We start from the raw sequence: 13563 nt of genomic DNA, 5'->3' as shown, positions 1-13563 counted from the left end.
TTCTCTAATTCCTTCACTGGGGACCCTGCACTCAGTTCGATGGATGGCTGTGAGCCTCTACATCTGTTAACACAGTTTTTTAAGGCCCTACCATTTGAGCCTGATTTGCACTTCTGTCCCCTTCTACAATCCCCACCAGAATCTAACCACCTTTGAACTTATTTCTCACATCTCTGGGCTTGGTACATGTGGATCCAGACTCTTCCTACCTCATACAACCTCACTAACATTAACCACCCATCTTCCTATTAGAAGCTTCTGAAGTTGTGGTCATGACCCCAAATGACATCCCAGAACTGACTGTGGGGGAAAGTTGTAAGAAAAAAAAGAGGGGACAATAAAATTCTGAATGTGTGAGGACCAAAGTAAACTCATCCAATGAGGAATGAATCCAAGGCTTTCCTGAGATACCATCTGTCCCTTAAGTAAAAGCTTTCGCAGTTGTAGTCATAGATAGCTACCTATAGATTGGATCTGAGGCTGTGGCACTTATCTTGAGATGGTTGGCCAGGGCTGGTTACACCCTAACACCCTGTAGCCATGCAGGTCAGTGGTGCTGACCTCATGGTTTGTGGCCTCCAGGTGAAAAGAATTAAGTCTGTAGAAATAGGTACCAAGGGGCCAGTTACCACAGCCTTCTCCCTCTTTCTCTTGACTCTGCCCCCTGGCCCCCAGCTTGTTCTGGGCAAAGCCTCTGTCTGGCTCAGTGTTCTGCTGCCAGCCAGGTGAATGTGCAGCATTACAATTAACAGGCCGGCTGAGGCCCATGGATGCTCTTATTTTCCTCTGAGGCTCTACCCTCATTAAGAAAGTAAAATGTTGGTGAGTCTTGCGGGCAGCCTTCCTCCCTCCGGATTGTGGGAGATCTCTGGCTGTCAGCATAGCACTCTGGGCCAGGAAAGTTCAGAGAATTACTTCAATAATATGACAGCCTCTTCTATTTAAAATGGAATTCAGCTCAGCTTCCCTCAGAGCCTTCATTGAAATTCTGCACATGATCCATCCCTCTAGTCATTTAACAATGTCTCTCATGTTTGCCCTGATTTAAGGAAGAAAGAAAAAGAGAGAGAGAGAGAAGAGAGAGAGAAAGAAGGAAAAAGAGAGAAAGCAACCCAGCTTTCTGTTTGTGGTAACTCAGATCAGGGTGGTGTAATTGCAGGGAGGAGGCCCCCAGGCTGACAGTAATAGGATGGCTCCTCTGATGTGTGTTACCATCAGACAATGACCTGTGCGCGGTTGTTCTCGGGGGACAGTAAAGAGGCTTTTAAGAATTACTCGCTGTGAAGGATGAAAGCTAATGAGGAAAGGAGCAAGTGAAGAGCGAAGAGACTCTTCGGGAAGTCTGGCTTCACTTAGGCCTGTCATGGCTCCCTTCAAAGTCATTAGGACGGGTGGGTCTCTGAAGGAGTGCTCTGAGTATCGCTCATTCTCATGCAGGCTCCTCCCAGGTCAAGGTACTCCCTTCCTGAGGAATTAAAGCCACTAAATAATAAATATCAAGGGAAAGGAAGGGAATGGACCCAGAGACTACCAATAAGTAAGGTGAGAGAGGGCATTTATATCAGAGAAGAAACAGCTCCTAATGGGCTTCTATGGCAAGAGAAAAAAGGAATCCTTATACTCTACGTCCTTGTCTTAAAGGCCAGACATAGCTTTTGAGTCACGTACACCAGCAGGTCTGGTAGCTTGTGTTAGACTTGGACACTGCCATTAAAAACAGCAAAATCAGCCGTGCCTGGGGAACCTCAAGGATGCTTGTGCAGAATATAGGTGGATATGTCCAATGAAGTGCCCAAAGGCTGCTCTCTGAGTATAAACTGGTAGTCCCCTTCAGGAACCCACAGGGATTCTGTAGTATAAGGCTACATACTTGCTTTCTTCATCCACAGTCCCCTGGGACCACAAAGGCTGTGGTTGTTGAAGCTGGGAAGGGCATCGTGTCCTTGAGATGTAGCCTTTGTAGTAAAGTAAAACTAAAGAACACTTCACAGTGTCCACACAGTGAGAACACATACTGGTAGCATACGGTCCAAACACAGCATCTTGAAATGGCCTCAGGAAGGGAAGCTTTTGCTTCTCCAGCCCCTGATCTGATATTCTAGGTTGCTTTGCAGTGGGTTTCTTACACCCATATTTACCCTCAAAATACTATGAACACTGCCTCCATCTCCAAGAGCCCCGTGCTCTTCCTAGAGGGAACTAGTTTTCCAGGAGGGTTTGGACTGAGTGGAAACCACATAGAATTTAGCTACCTGTGATAATTCTCTCAACTGGAGACAACCTAAAGTTGCTTGAGTAGAGGGCCTCCATGGAGGATTTGCAGCAATCCGTTTGGGGAGTCTGCAAGAGATCATCTTGATTGTTAATCAAGGTAAGAATACCCATCCTACATATGGTCAGTAATCTATCAGGGGCTGCTAAGAATTCATAAGCTAGTTAAGCAAGTAAGAAGACAGCATGGGTTCATCCATTTCTCTCTGCTTGGACTGTGGCTATTATAAGACTAGTTACTGAGTTTCTGCCTCAGTTTCCCCTTAGTGGTACGCTATCCTTGAGTGAATAACTGACACAACAAAACAAAAATAAATAAACACAAGCAAACAAAACACCCTCCTTAAGTTTCTATTTGTCAGGGTAAGGGTATAACAGAACAAAACTGAAGGTCATGGTATCTGATCTGCCAAGAGTTTCAGAGTATAATCCACTTGAACAGCCACCAATTTCGTTCCATGCCCAGAGGGTCCACCCACTGTCCTACTATCTACAAAAGCAGCCTGCAGGACAGTTCCCGAGTGGTAAGAGTTGGTTTTCACGAGGCAGTCATGTGTCTTAGTCAGGGTTTCTATTCCTGCACAAACATCATAACCAAGAAGCAAGTTGGGGAGGAAAGGGTTTATTTGGCTTACTTCCACATTGTTGTTTATCACAAAGGAAGTCAGGACTGGAACTCAAGCAGGTCAGAAAGCAGGAGCTGATGCAGAGGCCATGGAGAGATGTTTCTTACTGACTTGCTTCTTCTGGCTTGCTCAGTCTGCTTTCTTATAGAACTTAAGACTTCCAGCCCAGGGATGGCACCACCCACAAGGGGCCCTATCCCCTTGATCACTAATTGAGAAAACGCCCCACAGCTGGATCTCATGGAGGCCCTTCCCCAACTGAAGCTCCCTTCTCTGTGATAACTCCAGCCTGTGTCAAGTTGACACACAAAACCAGCCAGTACAGTCATGTTTCAGTTTTGATTTTCTTCTTTTCATATGAAGAAGATTTTGCTCAATAACTGTGAGCCATAATTCTTCTCCTCTTCACCTAATTGCATTAAGTATTGAAAAAACAATTAATGTACCAAATGGCTATTGAACACCTGCCACATGAGAGAGATTATATTACCTTCAAGAGACGCAGAAGCTGCATAACAAATTGCACTTCAGATAGAAAGAGAAAGGGGGAAAGAGAGAGAGAGAGAAGGAGAGAAAGAGAATGAATGAATGAATGAATGAATGAATGAATGAATGAATAAGGGTTACAGGTCAGAAGCCACAGCAAAAATTCTAGTTGTCTCTCATAGTAGCTGTGAGACTTTGATGATTTACTGTATCTTTTAAAGTCTTCACTTTTCTTGAAAGGTGTTTCACGAGAGCGACTGCTTCTTAGGATTCTGAAGCATCATGAAAAAGCACTTTATTCTATTTTGGTCAGAGAACACATGATAAATGCATAAGTATAAGGCTGGAGTACCATGAATGATTTCAATGCAAGGGAAGACTTAGAAGAGTCCATAGGAGCCATGAACCAACAGATAATGGAAAGTTGCAAAAAGAGAGTCTAGTCCCTGATAAGCAATTTTTCTTCATGTTCATGACCAGCTTCACCATAATCAGGAACTGCCACGATCCCACAGCTCACCTCAGACAAAAGAACAGAGTTTGAATCCAGAAGCAAGTCCAGAGACAATTCCTTAGGAATGCAGGGATATATATAACTTGGCTCATCTGGGATAACTGTGTGGTATATGTGCATGCCTGCATATTTGTGTGTGTATAGGTGTATGCTTGAACACGTGCATGTAGAAACCTAAGGTTGACAATTGGAGTCTTCTTCAGTTGATCATCTATTGATCTTCCTTGAGGGTGGGTCTCTCAGTTGAAGTCAGAGCTCACTCATATGGCTAGCCTTATTAGCCAGCTTGCTATAAGTATCCATTGTATATACCTTCCAAGTGATGGAATTACAGGCAGGCTACTGCCCAACCAACATTTATGTAGGTTCTGTGGACCAGAACTCTGATCCTCACATTTGCATGGCAAACACTCTGTTCCCTGTGCCATCACTCAGAATGGAGGGGAAACCAATGTATTAAGCAGACTGTTAACTAGTAGTAGAAAAAAGACAAAAAGACATCCATCTACTGCATTAAGAATGCCTCACTCAATCTCACAACATGCAAATCCCACAGCTTGGATACATTAAGATAGCCCAGGACCTTTCTGAGAAATCCATTCTCTTGCCACTCTCCTGGCTTTCCATTTTGACAGCCAACAGCAGCAGAGATAACCTGAATCCATAAATGCTGCATACTATTTGGCCCATTTCATTCATTTCCAAAGTGTTATCTGCAGTAAAGCCTTTAAGTAAGAGTTGAAATATCATTTGCAACAATGTATCGTGTCAGATCATTTTACATTCTGAGTTTACATTGTATCGCAACAGGGCAAACTTTATATATATATAAAACAAGGGCTCTGGCATTGTATGCAAAGTCTCCCTTTAGCAGAGCTGGCTATTTAAAGCCCCTGAGGCATCCAGTCACCCTTAACCCTTTCACTTTCAGAAAAATAAGGGCCACAAAGGGCTTTGAAAATTGAATCAATCTTGACTAGGTATGAAATAATAAAAACCAGCTAATGTCTTCATCACCTCCTGAGCAAGCCCGTAGTCAGCCAGAAGGCTGTTGCTTTTTTCCCCCCATTTTGTAAGATGTATTATAGCTGACTAATCCTCCATAAATATGAAAGAATGATCATTTCACAGCTACCAATTGACAAACTGGAACACATTTTTCATTTGAACAGGCAAGATAAGCAGGCTGCCAGGGGCTCATGCCATCTCTGCTCAGACAAAGCCTGTCCCAGGCAGAAGCTGCTGGTTCATTCTTGGGTCACCACTGTGTTATTTTTAGTTCTCTGAATCTTCACAGGAGTTCAGATCACATTCCAAGCAGCCTCCTGTCTCAGGGACTCCTCTACAGCCCACCTTCCCTAGCATAATTCAAAGAAATGGGTACCTCCAATTAAACCATTCCAGATGTAAATTTCTTGCCTGGAGAGAGAACTGAGAAGCGAATGGGATTCATGAATATAAATTGAGCCTCCCTTATGCTTCCGTTTTCATCGTGAAATTGAAGACTATTCACCTCCCCCACATAAATCCTTATTTGCCTTAAGTGTGTTTACTGTGGGACCCCAGTGCAGGGCAGGTAGCATATTGCTATGCATAACCAAAGGTAACTCTCACAAATCATCCTGGGATGAGGCCTGCAGAGTGAGAGGCTGCATGTAGCTGCACCAGAATGTATATAGCTATGCAGCAGGCTGTGCCCTATGTCATGATGGGATGGGGCGACTCTGCCTCCACATGCTCTGCCTGTCCTTGAACATTTCCTTCATTTTCTACTAGGGGATTTTTTATTCTCTCTCTCTCTCTCTCTCTCTCTCTCTCTCTCTCTCTCTCTCTCTCTCTCTCTCTCTCTCTCTCCCTCCCTCCTCTCCCCTCCTCTGAACATCTTTGCACCTCTCTTATTTTCTCTTCACCTTAGTTTTGTGCCGTGACACATGATTCTCTTGTCAGCTGCAATGCTTTATTTTTTAGCACACTGATTCTGTGGAAGGATGGACATGTCTGATCAGCAAGTCTGCGAATGAGCTGTGGACACTAGGCCGCCTTCTCCCTTGTTCCTCTGCCCTCATCTTTGTCACCTCTCCATTTTACTTTTCTGTTTCTTTGTTTGTTTATTATTTCTCTAGTGCAGTGGCTCTCAACCTTCCTAATACTGTGACTTTATAATACTACAGTTCCTCATGTTGTGGTGACCCCCCCAACCATCAAATTACCTCCCTTGCTACTTCATAATGGTCACTTTGTTACTGTTATAAATCCTAATGTAAACATCTGTGTTTTCCAACGTTCTTAAACAATCCCTTATGAAAGGTTCTTTTATCCCCCCAAAGGGGTTGTGACACATTGAAAAGAACTGATCTAGTGGCTACACACAGTCAGTAAAAGGTCTATTCAGATGCCAAATACAAAAAGTTTGCCTTCAGTTTTCAGCCAGAAATGTCTGCTTTAGTACTCCCAATGGCATGACCTTGACAGTGAGTTCAAATTGCTTGTTCTCTGTTACAAAAGCAAATGGTGAAAGAGACTATAGCTCATAATTGCATGTAACCCTCCCACAATCACATCGTTATTTTCTTATGTATATAACAATGCATGCAACGAAAAATTCAATGTGGTTCAAAATAATGGGGTAAGAAAATAGTAAAATACTCTCAGATTGTCTTTTCAGGATATAACTTTCTTTGGTATATGTGGGTTCTATGTGTGTGTATGTCTGTGTGTCTGTGTGTGTCTATCTGCTGTGTCTGTCTGTATCAGAGTGTGTGTGCATCTGTCTGTCTATGCCTGTGTGTATGTGTCTGTCTGTGTCTATTTGTCTATGTGTGTGTGTATGTCTGAGTGTGTCTGAGTGTGTGTATCTATCTGTCTGTGTACATAGGTGTTTCTGTGTGTGTCTCTATGTGTGTGTGTCTGTCTGAGTGTGTGTGGCTCTGTGTGTGTTTCTCTCTCTCTCTCTCTCTCTCTCTCTCTCTCTCTCTCTCTCTGTGTGTGTGTGTGTGTGTGTGTGTGTGTGTATAGAACAGACGACATTCTTGGGTATCATTTTTCAGGGGATGTCACTTTTCTTTTTAGTTTAGGGTCTCTCCCTGGCCTGGGAATTGCCTACAATATGAGACTGGATAAACAGCAGGACTGCCTCCCAGGCACTGGGATTCCAAGCATGTGTCAGCACATCCACATTTTTTCCCCTTTAAACAAGAGTTCTGTGGGTTGAACTTAGGCCTCCAGGCTTGCAAGGGAAGCACTTGACTAAGCTATGTACCTCCTCTGCTAGGCCTCATGGTGGAAATTCCATGGCAGCTGGATATGTAAATTAGAATGGAGGGTGTGGACATTAAAGACCAACAGAAACCATTTAAAAAGGAAATGTAGCCGGGCGGTGGTGGCGCACGCCTTTAATCCCAGCACTTGGGAGGCAGAGGCAGGTGGATTTCTGAGTTCGAGGCCAGCCTGGTCTACATAGTGAGTCCCAGGACAGCCAGGGCTATACAGAGAAACCCTGTCTCAAAAAAATAAAAAAAAAATAAAAAATAAATAAAAAATAAAAAAAAAATAAAAAGGAAATGTATTCAAGCAGCTCCATATTCAAGAACTTGTGAAAAGCAGAGTTAACACGTCATGGCCGTTGTGGTATTCCTTAACCCAAGTCAGGTGGGTTTGTGGTTGAGCTACACCCATTGTAGGCATGAGCCCTTGGAGATGGGACTCTGGGGGTTATATGGGACTCTGAACACATGAAAGAAAAGCTTTGAGCATGCACCCTGGGTTAGAGAGAGAAGAAAGATAGCCATTACCCTTAATTCAATTGGTGACACATGGTGTCCTTACAAGGACTTTAAACAATTTACTAAATTAAAAACCTTTGTAATAATGAACAGGGTGCACAGTGGGAATATAAAAACTAAGATGACCCTCAAGCCCGTTGGAAGGGTGACTTTTGAACCCCCTAACCTCTCTATGTGGCCTGTTCCCAGACTATTGTCTGCTCTCTTCCATGCCAATAGCTTGCTTCAAATCAACCTGGAGAACAGAACTAGTCTTCTAACTGAGCGACTCCCTGAAACATGGTCTCTGATATGTCTGCTATAAGGGAAGGTCTGTCTATATTTACAGAACCGAGTGCTTTCTTCTGGGAAGACTAAGATTTCGTCTTCCCTCATTACAAAGGCACAGCGTTCACAAGTACTCACTACATGTGTCTGTTAACCACGTCTGTACAGTCTGCGTTCTTGTTTCGTTTTTAGAATCCGACTGTACGAGTTATTTCAGTGTCTGTGGTAAGATTCTCTCCTCTGGTCCTCCATTTCTCAGCGTAGCATACTTATGAAAGCTCTGGATACACCTCGTTTTACAGAATCAATGGATGCTATCATCCCATCAAAGTTGTAACTTTTTTTCAACATTTATAAGTTCTCAGCATTCTTTTACAATGCATTTTAAACTGCTTGTTTCTAGAACAAAACCAAATTAGTAAAATTTGCTCTATGAATTGAGAAAAAAGAAAAGAGAGCCCTCCAAGTGAATAGAAATAGATGATATTTTAAAAATGTTGTATTCTGTGATATCTGATGCGTGTTCATGACGATTGATTGGGTGTTTTACTAGAATGTTGTCTTAGAGGCTAATTGTTGAACAGAATACTTCTGCTTACACCCTACCCCAAGTGGATGCTTAATTACTCAGCATGGGGAGTCATTTGTTCACCAGGACTTGGCCAAATAGAATCCATATTGTCGTGAATAGGCTGTTTGGTGGTCTATGCATGCATAAAGCAAGTTTGGGAGAGTAGGGAAAAAATCAGTGAAGCAGTCATTTAAACTGAAACATCCTTAATAATCTGAAATTACTGAGATCACTGAGGAAGTCAACCAAGAAAACTATAACTTATGATGTCAAGAGAGGCCCCTGTGTAATGGTGAATTAATCATAGCCACATGTGCTCACTGGACTAGTCTGTGTAACAATAGAAATACCAGGTTTTCATTGGCTCATCCTATGTAACAATAGAAATGTCAGATTTTTTTTGAGTACTCTATGCAGCAATGGAAATGTCAGAGGAGGTTCATTGGACCATTCTTTGTAACAATAGAAATATCAGAAGATTTTTATTGAACTGTTTTATGTAGCAATGGAAATGTCAGTGAACCTTTTGAAGCCATAATACTGTCCACACTTCAAGGTTGCTTTAATTTTTTTTTTCATTCTTAGGAAATAAACACCTGGATAGCTTATCCACACCATGGAGACTGAGATGTCCGAGGCCACAAGCACCCCACACAATACCACAATTTCTTCCCACGACAGCTTCTTACAATCCATTCAGAGGATTTTTTTTTTCTCTCCTTTACAGGTTACCAGTCAGTCTTGTCTGGTCAGCAGGGCTTCCAAGGCCTGATGGGAGTACAGCAGTCAGCTCACAGCCAGGGTGTGATGAGCAGTCAGCAAGCAGCCCCGGTGCATGGTGTGATGGTCTCCTACCCAACCATGTCTTCTTATCAGGTGTGTGCCAGCCGCAGGGAAAACCCTGGTCACAACCTCACACTCATCAAACCCTGTCCACAACCTCACACTCGACAAAACAGAAGTTATGGGAGGTTGCAGGTGTGGAGCAGTTAGTAGGGTCATGGATGGTTGACCCATCCACCCATTTGTTCACTTTAGATTGAGATATGCAATTCAAGTGTCAGGGCCTTTTAATGCTGGATTTGCTTCCATAAAAACTTCTGTCCATAGAAGGAAATTCTTTGACATTCTATCCCAGAAGACCTTTGGGCACTCTGTTGAAATAATACTTGGTAGAAAACCATTGTGATTTTACCATCATATTTGTATCTCCTCAATAAACTTCTTTCTATTGGAGTTGCAATTTATCCTAGATTTTTTACGTGGTGTCTCAGAGGCATTTAAAGCACACCAATGAGGGCACAATTCCATTCTGCAGGTCAGAGCACACACTGAGTCTTTAACACACAGTGTGTGTGCTTTCACGGTTTGTAACCTGAAGTCTCCAAGAAGAAGAAATGAGGAGGGAGGGAAATTATTTGTTCATTCAATTTAGCTGGACTGGTTGCTTCTAGCTTTAAAGAAACTGTACTCCGCCTTCTCTGTGGACAAAGCCCTCCTTACTATGGAAGTCACCAAGCTTCTTCTCCTGAAAACAGAAAGGGGCACATTTTCCCACACTGAGAGATAGCAAGACGGGTGTCCAAATACTGTGCTGGGGCAAAGGAATGAGCAGAGGAGAGGAGGGAGGAGGGAAGGCAAGAAGACTTCACACTTGTAAGTAGCTGCCGCACCCTGCCACACTTTCAGAGGTTCTTCGACAGAGATGTACTTATCCAAACGGTCCTCATGTATGTTCAACCTGTGGTTCACAGGGTCCATGCAGCCCGTGATCCCTGTGGATGGAGCACAATCTATTCATAAGCCGTGGTACCCTGTACCAGTGTCAACAGTTGTACAGTCAGCTAGGTTAAGGGACTTCCTCGAAGTGACACAGCTAGTAAATGATGGATACTAAGGATCTGTTCAGTGGATCTCAAACCTTGAATGATATTTACGACACCGTCCCCTTCCTGAATGCATTAAAAAGCATTTTCACACTTGTGTCTCCAACAGGTGCCAATGACCCAAGGTTCTCAAGCAGTGCCCCAGCAGACATACCAACCGCCAATCATGCTGCCCAGTCAGGCAGGTCAAGGGTCACTCCCAGCCACCGGAATGCCTGTGTACTGTAACGTCACACCGCCAACCCCTCAGAACAACCTAAGGTTGATGGGTCCACACTGCCCCTCCAGCACGGTCCCTGTCATGTCTGCCAGCTGCAGAACAAACTGTGGGAACATGAGCAACGCTGGCTGGCAAGTCAAGTTCTGAGAGCTCAGGCTGCCTGTGGTCCACTTCATCAGATGTTAACTCATGGCCTTCAAAGGAAGAGGAGACTGATAACTGGCTGAGGACTTCCATACACACTCAACGATTGCTGCTGGTATTCTGTACAAACTAATCAAAGACTAATACACACATTAGCTGGTTAATGGTGCATATTTCTGTCATGTCTGCTAGGTATGCCTTTCTAACTTAGCTAGTGACATGAATTCATCAAGGTAAGATTTTCTCCTACCACTGAATACCACTGTGTAGATTACAATATCCCTGATTCGGATTAGTTTTGTACTTTGTGTTGAGTTTGTGATGCTAAAAGTATTTAAAAATATATATAAACTAAATCACATGGTACCAAAGCTGTAATGGAAAAAGGAGAGAGTTAAGGAATGGAAGGAATAATTTATATACATTATAGAGTTTTCTTTTTTTAAATGGATATATATGGTATTGTAGTGTTTAATCCAAATAAAAGCTTATTTGACCTTATGGAGGAAGGTCATGTTTTTACCACCAGTTTGTTTCCGTCTCTCTTTTGATCTGCTGTTTATTTAGTTATGTTAACTTACTTAGTTAATGGTTTCATTAGCAGATAGGTGTTATTCTACAGAATGACATTTTCATACTTGTATAGAATGTATTTTGACCACATTTAAACTCAGTGTCTCCTCAAACTCCCTCTTCTCAGTTAGCTCTACTGCCTCCATGCACTGTCTGTCTGTCTGTCTGTCTGTTTTAATGAATCAATGAGGATTTGTTTTTGGTGGGGGGGGGAGGCTTTATTTGACTTACACTTCAATATTGTTGCTCATCACCAATGGAGGTCAGGACAGGTACTCAAACAAGGCTGGTACCTGGAGGCAGGGGCTGAAACCCCCATGGAGGGTGTTTCTTACTAACTTGCTCTGAATCAACGAGTTTCACTAGGGCTTCTTACAGAAGCAAAGAGAGGCGATTATTTCAAGGAGCTTGCACAATTACCCTCTTAGAAGGAAAGTGTCTCTATCCACCATCAACCATTAACTACCTATAAATCCTCAGAGAGGGAGGGACCGGGATTCATAAGCCTCCCTGTCTCATGACAGGATGTTGACAGACTCCATTTTGTGTAGGTAATCGAAGATGCTGTGAGCTCAGTCAGGTCACTGTGTATCAGACCTGGGAGATAGTTTTCTAAGAAAGTATGCCTCTTCTGCCAGCTCTTACATTCTATCCATCTCCTCCCCTGTGATGGTCCCTGTGCCATGGGAGGGATCGTATAGAAATCTAGTTTTGACTGAACATTCACTATCAGTTTGTGTTTTGTTTGTGCCCACGTTGTTCTTTCTTGGCCTCACCTCACAAATGCTATATGGAAAAGTGGTTCCCAGGCATTTTGAGTTGAATGACATCTCTCTGAGACATGCTATAAGCAAATACTAGTATCAAGAATAACCCCTTATCCTGATAGCATCACAAGGGCCATGAACAATAAGTTGATATCCATGTCATTGCTTTTAATTTAAAAAAATATTGAATGTGTAGAGCTATACTGTATCTCCTAGGAAATTTTAAACGTTACTAATACAGATACCCACTCTCCATCTAGTCCTTTTCTGTCTTTGCTGGAGTTGAATTATGTTTAGTAAAGATAAATTTCCTTATATTAATATAGAAATGGCAGAGTCTGATTCCTCCTGTTACATTGAACCATGCACTCCAATGTACTTCGGGTTTGGACAGTGAGCCAACATCTCCAAGGTGCTGACATTTGCCCTGGTAACTGAGAAAGAATGTATATAGCAACTATTTAATCACAAAGGCTAGAACATCTGCAAAGCAAAGATGCAAAGCCTGTGGCTATCCAGTCCCCCGATGGATAACTCCCTATGGCATCCATGGTTAAAACTGAATTAGGACAACATTTAAAAATTACTAACTGAACTCTGAGGTTAGCCCTTAGAAAGATGTCCCTGTGAGGGAATGAAACCTTGGAGCTTTCATCTTAATACCACAGGATAACAATTCCTCTGTTGTTTATATTTCCTCCTTAAAAATGCATTATGGGAATGGCATCAGAGAAATTCTCATCAGGTTTTGTTTGATCACATTGCCTACTCTGGATTTTTCGTTTTCATGTTGTTTAGCTATGGGTAGAGTTAATCACTTAAAAACCTTTCTTAGTAGATTATCATCTCTTTCTGTCTATCGTTTTCTTCTTCCTTTCAAGGGGGCTTTTGTGCTATTCTAATTAACTTCGCTCCTTGTGAAGTCTGATCCATTTTCCCATATCTGGGTCTACTTAATTTTTCATCAACATAATCCCTGACCATAAAAAGCATTATAAGAATATTTCTTTTTTTCATTGAGCCATTGAACCATAACCACTCTAAGGAAAGCCAGCACTCTTTCTTAGCTAAGATCTTTCCCTAATGGGAAGAGGGGCTTGGCCAATACGGATTCATTTTCTAATTACATGTATTTATTTATTTATTTATTTATTTATTTATTTAGTGTGTGTGTGTGTGTGTGTGTGAGTGTGTGGGGGGTGAATGTGTGTGTGTGTGTGTGTGTGTGTGTGTGTGTGTGTCCATGTGCACACGCACCATGGTAGGAGTCAGTTTTCTCCTACCGTAAGGGTTTCCGGGATGGAACTCAGGTCTCCCACCATGACCGCAAGTGCCTTTACCCTTTGAATTAGCTCACCAGCTAATATCCACTTGAGGGTCTGATTGTCCTGGCAGCATGTGTATAGTAGAGGATTGCAATTTGATCATCAATAGGAGGAGAGGAGCTCGGCCCTGT

At 42.6% G+C, this 13563-nt stretch overlaps 1 protein-coding gene across 38 annotated transcripts in view; it reads left to right on the top strand.

Moving 5' to 3' along the window:
- Positions 1-11295, top strand: part of Arpp21 (cAMP regulated phosphoprotein 21) — a 169237-nt gene extending 157942 nt beyond the window's left edge. For all 38 annotated transcript variants that reach the window (XM_031345527.1, XM_031345524.1, XM_031345517.1 and 35 more), the window contains 2 exons: positions 9245-9393; positions 10513-11295. In XM_031345527.1, coding sequence (XP_031201387.1) covers positions 9245-9393; positions 10513-10770 — 407 coding nt within the window. In that variant the 3' untranslated portion in view covers positions 10771-11295. The remainder of the gene's footprint in view (positions 1-9244; positions 9394-10512) is intronic.
- Positions 11296-13563: the final 2268 nt, after the last annotated feature.

Source organism: Mastomys coucha, unplaced genomic scaffold (assembly GCF_008632895.1).
Source record: "Mastomys coucha isolate ucsf_1 unplaced genomic scaffold, UCSF_Mcou_1 pScaffold23, whole genome shotgun sequence".
NCBI classification, from domain to species: domain Eukaryota; kingdom Metazoa; phylum Chordata; class Mammalia; order Rodentia; family Muridae; genus Mastomys; species Mastomys coucha.
Note: the sequence above shows the minus strand (reverse complement) of the source record. Positions and strands in the feature narration are given on the sequence as shown.